Source organism: Petromyzon marinus, unplaced genomic scaffold (genome assembly GCF_048934315.1).
Source record: "Petromyzon marinus isolate PM22_M1 ecotype Great Lakes invasive population unplaced genomic scaffold, UKy_Petmar_22M1.pri1.0 PM_G_Scaffold_15, whole genome shotgun sequence".
Taxonomy (NCBI): domain Eukaryota; kingdom Metazoa; phylum Chordata; class Hyperoartia; order Petromyzontiformes; family Petromyzontidae; genus Petromyzon; species Petromyzon marinus.
This window is the reverse complement of record NW_027422706.1, coordinates 1,630,152-1,639,123: the sequence shown is the minus strand read 5'-3', so window position 1 is coordinate 1,639,123 and position 8,972 is coordinate 1,630,152. Positions and strand designations below refer to the sequence as shown.

The 8,972-nt window shown below is 51.4% G+C and overlaps 1 protein-coding gene across 1 annotated transcript; it reads left to right on the top strand.

Annotated features, from left to right (window-relative positions):
- Positions 1-1,407: 1,407 nt before the first annotated feature.
- LOC142910674 (anti-apoptotic protein NR13-like) lies at positions 1,408-8,827 on the top strand. The gene is made up of 2 exons (XM_076060045.1): positions 1,408-2,089; positions 6,558-8,827. Exons 1-2 carry the CDS (start codon positions 1,793-1,795, stop codon positions 6,693-6,695), a joined length of 435 nt encoding a protein of 144 aa, XP_075916160.1. The 5' UTR covers positions 1,408-1,792; the 3' UTR covers positions 6,696-8,827.
- Positions 8,828-8,972: the final 145 nt, after the last annotated feature.

Below are 8,972 nucleotides of genomic sequence, written 5' to 3'. Positions count from 1 at the left end.
GGAGTTGCTGCTGGCTAGCTTGCACCCTGCTCAGAAGCTCTTGGCACGCTTTCTTTCTGCTGTCTCCCGCAGGGTATTTTGATGCAAAGGTAGCGTGGCGCGTGTCGAAGTGCCGCTTTACATTCGACCGTTTCAACGATGTAATTTTGTCATTGCAAATTAGACACACCGCAGAACCCGCTCTCTCCACAAAGGCGAATTCTTCGGTCCATTCGTCCTGGAATGTACGATACTCGTCGTCTTTTTTTCTTTTCGCCATCTTCTTCGTCGAAGGGTTAGCTTTGAGCTAATGACCGAGCAGACGCAGTCTCAGACTGATTCAAAAGGGGGCGTTTACCTGTTTTACCCAGCAACGGCAAACGTAGGCCAGTATCATCCAATTAAAATAATGGACAATTGCTCCTGCAGCCCTGAACAGGACATGCGCAGTGAAAAATCGATGGATGGATTAAAACAAGTGAGAATATTTTGTTTTATCTGCGAGCCATATGCAATCATCAAAAGAGCCACATCTGGCTCGCGAGCCATAGGTTCCCGACCCCTGCTGTACACACACACATACACAGAGACACACACAGACACAAACAGGCAGATTAACACACTCACTGATGCTGCTGGTATAGCTGGGTCTGCTGTGACTCTGTACACACACACACATACACAGAGACACACACAGACACAAACAGGCAGATTAACACACTCACTGATGCTGCTGGTATAGCTGGGTCTGCTGTGACTCTGTACACACACATACACAGAGACACACACAGACACAAACAGACAGATTAACACACTCACTGATGCTGCTGGTATAGCTGGGTCTGCTGTGACTCTGTACACACACACATACACAGAGACACACACAAACACAAACAGACAGATTAACACACTCACTGATGCTGCTGGTATAGCTGGGTCTGCTGTGACTCTGTACACACACACATACACAGAGACACACACAGACACAAACAGGCAGATTAACACACTCACTGATGCTGCTGGTATAGCTGGGTCTGCTGTGACTCTGTACACACACACACATACACAGAGACACACACAGACACAAACAGGCAGATTAACACACTCACTGATGCTGCTGGTATAGCTGGGTCTGCTGTGACTCTGTACACACACACATACACAGAGACACACACAGACACAAAGAGACAGATTAACACACTCACTGATGCTGCTGGGTCTGCTGTGACTCTGAAACTCGCTGAGCTGACGCTTGCCGTCGCAAGCCAATTGCCGCATCGATTCCTCGACATCTAAAGTCGGCGCGATTTCTCTTCCCGTCGAATCCTGCCTGCTTGATGAGAAATCGACCAATCGCCGAAGAGATTCTACGCCCAGCAACGCGGCGATTTTCGACCGTCGCTGAATCGACCGTCGCGATTCCATTAGGCGACTCCGACCTCCGTCGACTCCGTCTCGCGTTCCCGACGGCGGCCATGGAGGCAGCGCGGAGTGGCGGAGTGGCGAGGCGCTGCGATGATGACGACAACAACAACGATGACGACAACAACGATGACGACAACAACAACGATGACGACAACAACGATGATGACGATGACAACAACGATGACGATGACGACGAGCTCACCGTCCAGACCGCAATTTAATCTCCGGCTACGCCGCTCACCTGGCACAGACGGAGCAACAACAACAACAGCAACAACAACAACAGCAACAACAACAACCGCAGCAGCAGCAACTTTGTGCCGCTTCACAGCTCCTGGAGAGCGTCGGGGATTCTCTCCTGGAGCAGCACCGCGCCGCCTTCTCGGCCATGGTGAGCCGCCTGGTGGTGGTGGCGGAGGAGGCCGAGGATCTGCGCGGCTCGGCGCTCGCCGTGGCCCGGGAGATGTTCTCCGACGGGCGCGTGAGCTGGGGCCGCGTGGTGGCGCTGGCGGTGTTCTGCGCGCTGCTCCTCAAGAGGCTCAAGGAAGCCGCCGGCGGCGGCGACAGGGAGCGGAGGGCGGGGAGAGACGCCGAGGCGAGGGCCTCCGTGGCCCACGAGGTGGCCGCTTTCCTGGTGGCCTCGCGGAGCAGCAGGAGGGCCTGGTTCGTGCGCCAGGGAGGCTGGGTGAGACACGCGCTGTGGACACGTGACACCACCTGCTGTGGACACGTGACACCACCTGCTGTGGACACGTGCCACCTGCTGTGGACACGTGACACCTGCTGCTGCTGGTGGTGGTCATTGATTAGTGGTGGTGGTGGTGAGTGGAGATGTGTGACCTGGTGGTTGTCATTGATTAGTGGTGGTGGTGAGTGGAGATGTGTGATGTGGTTGTCATTGATTAGTGGTGGTGGTGGTGGTGAGTGGAGATGTGTGACGTGGTTTTCATTGATTAGTGGTGGTGGTGAGTGGAGATGTGTGACGTGGTTGTGATTGATTAGTGGTGGTGGTGAGTGGAGATGTGTGATGTGGTGGTTGTCATTGATTAGTGGTGGTGGTGAGTGGAGATGTGTGATGTGGTTGTCATTTATTAGAGGTGGTGGTGGTGAGTGGAGATGTGTGACCTGGTGGTTGTCATTGATTAGTGGTGGTGAGTAGAGATGTGTGACGTGGTTGTCATTGATTAGTGGTGGTGGTGAGTGGAGATGTGTGATGTGGTGGTTGTCATTGATTAGTGGTGGTGGTGGTGAGTGGAGATGTGTGATGTGGTTGTGATTGATTAGTGGTGGTGGTGGTGAGTGGAGATGTGTGACGTGGTTGTCATTGATTAGTGGTGGTGGTGCGTGGAGATGTACCACGTGGTTGTGATTGATTAGTGGTGGTGGTGAGTGGAGATGTGTGACGTGGTTGTGATTGATTAGTGGTGGTGGTGAGTGGAGATGTGTGACGTGGTTGTGATTGATTAGTGGTGGTGGTGGTGAGTGGAGATGTGTGACGTGGTTGTCATTGATTAGTGGTGGTGGTGAGTGGAGATGTGTGACCTGGTGGTTGTCATTGATTAGTGGTGGTGAGTGGAGATGTGTGACCTGGTGGTGGTCATTGATTAGTGGTGGTGGTGTTAGTGGTGAGTGGAGATGTGTGACGTGGTTGTCATTGATTAGTGGTGGTGGTGAGTGGAGATGTACCACGTGGTTGTGATTGATTAGTGGTGGTGGTGGTGAGTGGAGATGTGTGATGTGGTTGTCATTGATTAGTGGTGGTGAGTAGAGATGTGTGACCTGGTGGTTGTCATTGATTAGTGGTGGTGGTGGTGAGTGGAGATGTGTGACGTGGTTGTCATTGATTAGTGGTGGTGGTGAGTGGAGATGTGTGACCTGGTGGTTGTAATTGATTAGTGGTGGTGGTGGTGAGTGGAGATGTGTGATGTGGTTGTCATTGATTAGTGGTGGTGAGTGGAGATGTGTGATGTGGTTGTCATTGATTAGTGGTGGTGGTGAGTGGAGATGTGTGACCTGGTGGTTGTCATTGATTAGTGGTGGTGGTGAGTGGAGATGTGTGACCTGGTGGTTGTCATTGATTAGTGGTGGTGGTGGTGAGTGGAGATGTGTGACGTGGTTGTCATTGATTAGTGGTGGTGGTGAGTGGAGATGTGTGACGTGGTTGTCATTGATTAGTGGTGGTGGTGAGTGGAGATGTGTGATGTGGTTGTGATTGATTAGTGGTGGTGGTGAGTGGAGATGTGTGACGTGGTTGTCATTGATTAGTGGTGGTGGTGGTGAGTGGAGATGTGTGACGTGGTTGTCATTGATTAGTGGTGGTGGTGAGTGGAGATGTGTGACCTGGTGGTTGTCATTGATTAGTGGTGGTGAGTGGAGATGTGTGACCTGGTGGTGGTCATTGATTAGTGGTGGTGGTGTTAGTGGTGAGTGGAGATGTGTGACGTGGTTGTCATTGATTAGTGGTGGTGGTGAGTGGAGATGTACCACGTGGTTGTGATTGATTAGTGGTGGTGGTGGTGAGTGGAGATGTGTGATGTGGTTGTCATTGATTAGTGGTGGTGAGTGGAGATGTGTGACCTGGTGGTTGTCATTGATTAGTGGTGGTGGTGGTGAGTGGAGATGTGTGACGTGGTTGTCATTGATTAGTGGTGGTGGTGAGTGGAGATGTGTGACCTGGTGGTTGTCATTGATTAGTGGTGGTGGTGAGTGGAGATGTGTGACCTGGTGGTTGTAATTGATTAGTGGTGGTGGTGGTGAGTGGAGATGTGTGATGTGGTTGTCATTGATTAGTGGTGGTGAGTGGAGATGTGTGATGTGGTTGTCATTGATTAGTGGTGGTGGTGAGTGGAGATGTGTGACCTGGTGGTTGTCATTGATTAGTGGTGGTGGTGAGTGGAGATGTGTGACCTGGTGGTTGTCATTGATTAGTGGTGGTGGTGGTGAGTGGAGATGTGTGACGTGGTTGTCATTGATTAGTGGTGGTGGTGAGTGGAGATGTGTGACGTGGTTGTCATTGATTAGTGGTGGTGGTGAGTGGAGATGTGTGATGTGGTTGTGATTGATTAGTGGTGGTGGTGAGTGGAGATGTGTGACGTGGTTGTCATTGATTAGTGGTGGTGGTGGTGAGTGGAGATGTACCACGTGGTTGTGATTGTTTAGTGGTGGTGGTGAGCGGAGATGTGTGACGTGGTTGTGATTGATTAGTGGTGGTGGTGAGTGGAGATGTGTGACGTGGTTGTCATTGATTAGTGGTGGTGGTGAGTGGAGATGTGTGACGTGGTTGTCATTGATTAGTGGTGGTGGTGGTGAGTGGAGATGTGTGACGTGGTTGTCATTGATTAGTGGTGGTGGTGAGTGGAGATGTGTGACCTGGTGGTTGTCATTGATTAGTGGTGGTGAGTGGAGATGTGTGACCTGGTGGTTGTCATTGATTAGTGGTGGTGGTGGTGAGTGGAGATGTGTGACCTGGTGGTTGTCATTGATTAGTGGTGGTGGTGGTGAGTGGAGATGTGTGACGTGGTTGTCATTGATTAGTGGTGGTGGTGGTGAGTGGAGATGTGTGATGTGGTTGTCATTGATTAGTGGTGGTGGTGGTGAGTGGAGATGTGTGACGTGGTTGTCATTGATTAGTGGTGGTGGTGATGAGTGGAGATGTGTGACCTGGTGGTTGTCATTGATTAGTGGTGGTGGTGAGTGGAGATGTGTGACGTGGTTGTCATTGATTAGTGGTGGTGGTGAGTGGAGATGTACCACGTGGTTGTGATTGTTTAGTGGTGGTGGTGGTGGTGAGCGGAGATGTGTGACGTGGTTGTGATTGATTAGTGGTGGTGGTGAGTGGAGATGTGTGACGTGGTTGTGATTAATTAGTGGTGGTGGTGAGTGGAGATGTGTGACGTGGTTGTCATTGATTAGTGGTGGTGGTGAGTGGAGATGTGTGACGTGGTTGTCATTGATTAGTGGTGGTGGTGAGTGGAGATGTGTGACCTGGTGGTTGTCATTGATTAGTGGTGGTGGTGGTGAGTGGAGATGTGTGACCTGGTGGTTGTCATTGATTAGTGGTGGTGGTGGTGAGTGGAGATGTGTGACCTGGTGGTTGTCATTGATTAGTGGTGGTGGTGGTGAGTGGAGATGTGTGACGTGGTTGTCATTGATTAGTGGTGGTGGTGGTGAGTGGAGATGTGCCACGTGGTGGTCATTGATTAGTGGTGGTAGTGGTGGTGGTGAGTGGAGATGTGTGATGTGGTTGTCATTGATTAGTGGTGGTGGTGGTGAGTGGAGATGTGTGACGTGGTTGTCATTGATTAGTGGTGGTGGTGATGAGTGGAGATGTGTGACCTGGTGGTTGTCATTGATTAGTGGTGGTGGTGAGTGGAGATGTGTGACGTGGTTGTCATTGATTAGTGGTGGTGGTGAGTGGAGATGTGCGACCTGGTTGTGATTGATTATTGGTGGTGAGTGGAGATGTGCGACCTGGTTGTGATTGATTCGTGGTGGTGAGTGGAGATGGTGGGAACTGTGATTTTGGTGGTGATTATGACGGTGGTGATGGGTTCAGACAGCATGAGGATTATTGAGAATTGGGGGTGGGGGTTGTTGTTTTTTGTTACCAGGCGAGACTGAAGAGAAATTTAACTTGTTTTTTTATTTGAGTTTTGCCAAGTTGCTGCGACGTGTCGTCAGCTTAGACAGCTTGGCGCTTCTGTGTAGAGTAGTGAGCGACTGGCAGTGGAGCGGCTTGTGTGTTGGTTAAATTGTGAGAGACGCCTAATCCCCTCTCTCGGACGGCAGAAATCGCCCTGTCGTTCATACCATCTGTATGTGTTTCTCGCCATTGCCTGTGGGGTCTTCAGCGGGTCCATGTTTTAGGAGAAGCATTTGTTTAAAGCGGTCAAATGTGTAAAAAAAAACCCAATTCGTCAATCCAAGACCTGCATATTAAGTTTGTGAAAACGCCGTTGCAGAGCAAATGTCCCGCTCTCCTCTTTTCGAACTCGGCAGCTGGGCCCCATCTGCCTCTTGAGCGCCCAGTTGCACCGCCTGTACAATCGCTAGCCGTGCCACTGCCGTTTTCGGGACCGACACCGCGCGCGCGTGCACACGCACACGCACGACCGTACTGACGGCGGATTGCGCTCGTGTTCCCCCGGACGCAGGACGGGTTCGTGCGGGAGTATGCGCGGGAGACGCCCGGCAGCACGCTCATAAACACGCTGGTGGCCATCGCGGGGTTCGGGGCCATGGCGGGTCTGGCCGCGTTGGGCGTTCGCAAGATCCTCGGCGGTTTCCGCTGAACCTTCCCAGCGGGACGAGGCCCCGATCGTGTCCGGCTCCCGCGCACGGTGTGCCCCACGGCGTCGTCGCCTCCGGCCGAGCTAAACGGAGCACCGCTACCGCGACCGCGGGAAAAACATCGAGACTCTGAACAGACGCGGCACGCCCCCCCCCCACCCCTGCAAAGTTAAATTGTGGTGCTCAACGTTTCCGTGGCGGTAGAGTTTTTGCAAAGATGCAGCTGCAAATGCGCTTTTTTGTTTCACGTGCCGATCTTCGCTGTTCGTTAGTTTCCATTTCGTTAAACCTGCCGCATGGGAGCGATTGCCGCTGGGGTGCGTGGTGCCAAATCGTTGGTTGCATTCCGTGGGGCCTGTCAATGCTTTGTTAATATTTTGAACCTCCGTGCGAGCGAGGTTTTTGCGTCTTCCCAGCGAGAAAAACCCGACGGCCGAATGGAAATTGACGCACGTTGCTCTTGTTGGACGGCAATTATTTTACTTTAATAGAGTCGTTAAATTCACGTTAGTCTGGCTCGATGAGGCAGCATTGTAAGTGTTGGTAAAATTGAGCATTTCGGAAGCACTTATAATTTTTATTATTATTTTATTTAAATACAATTTCAGGACAAGGTGAAAGATTAGAAACGTGTTATATAGTTGCTACCTCGAACACGGCGAGGAATTGAATGACGCTTGCCATCACGGCAGCGTTTTGGCCATAAACAGAGCAATCTGTTCTCGTTGTTTTGCTCTTCACGCAACTCGAGCAAGCGGGAGTTGAATTTGGCAGCGGGCAGCAACAGCCGCTGCAGCGCCTTGCGTGAAATTTGCAGGGTAGCAAAGCCTCAACTTGCAACACAAAAGGTTTAACTTTTTTTCTGCTCGTATGATGTAATATCAGGACTGTGTGGTTACACCGATAGTACCCTTTTATTAGTGCGGGCCTAGAAGGTACACCGAGGAGACGGCTCCCGACCCATCAGGATCCTCCTCCCTGTGCGTGGCCAGGTGAACACGATAGGCAGCTTGGATGGGCCCTATGGTGCGCGGCAGTCTAAGTTTAAAGCCGCGTTTAGAAACGACAAGTCTGGTATCTGGTGTCTGGTTAATCGGAAGTGGGCTACCCCATAAAGTCGCCTTGCAATGGGTGTGCCACTACAAACCAAACTTTGGAGTTGTGAGGTGGCCGGGCCGGTGGGGGGGGGGGGGTTTGTGGATTCCTGTCAGGAGTTTTTCTAAACTTAGATTATTGAAAACAGAGAACCCACCACCCCCCCTCCCCCCTATTTAAAATGGAACTCTGGGTAACCTTTACCCATTGCCCTGTCCTGGATTATATTTCAGTGTACCCTTACCATGCAATAATTACTTGGTTCAGGATAGATCTTTGATATTTTCCTAAGGTAAATCAACGGTGGCAGTTCTACTTGGGTGACACAGCGGGACACAGGCGCCATCGTGGCAACGCACCGCCGTCACCGGCGTGCAGCCCAAGGCGGTCGCTGCAGTTTGCCGGCGGCGGCACAGCACTTGAGAGTTCTGCGGTGAGGAAAAAAAAACAACGCGGCCACGGCTTGTTCAGCCCTGGGCATGGCTCAGTTCCTGCGAGTGGGAAACAAGAGGCATTCGGGTGACACTGCTTTTGCATGTGTAGTGATGCTACCATCACTACGCATGACGCTACCATCACTACGCACGACGCTACCATCACTACGCACGATGCTAGCATCACTAAGCACGACGCTACCATCACTACACACGACGCTACCATCACTACGCACAATGCTACCATCATTACGCACGACGCTACCATCACTACACACGATGCTACCATCACTACACACGATGCTACCATCACTGCGCATGACGCTACCCATCACTACGCACGACGCTACCATCACTACGCACGATGCTACCATCACTACGCACGACGCTATCATCACTATGCATGATGCTACCATCACTGCGTATGATGCTTCCATCACTACGCACGATGCTACCATCACTACGCATGATGCTACCATCACTACGCACGATGCTACCATCACCACGCATGATGCTCGACAATCTTCAGACCTTATTGGTGCTTTCAGTTCCCGCGCCGTCTCTCTCAATACAACAATTAAAGAGTGTCTTGTTTATTTGCCCGACACGTGTTTTATGTTTTACTCTGCCAGTGCTGATTCGATCGTAGCTGAAGTGGAATTGGGGCCAAGAAAGGCGTTCAGTTTACGTGTGCGTTTTTTTTAGATTGTGTGTCTTGTTTATCGTAATCGCCGGCCACGGTCAATCCAC

Excerpts from the sequence above, each read along its gene's own strand:
- LOC142910674 (XM_076060045.1), top strand. The coding sequence starts at position 1,793 with ATGGTGAGCCGCCTGGTGGTGGTGGCGGAGGAGGCCGAGGATCTGCGC. Across the intron at positions 2,090-6,557 it reads TCGTGCGCCAGGGAGGCTGG|GACGGGTTCGTGCGGGAGTA; the intron begins GTGAGACACGCG and ends CCCCGGACGCAG.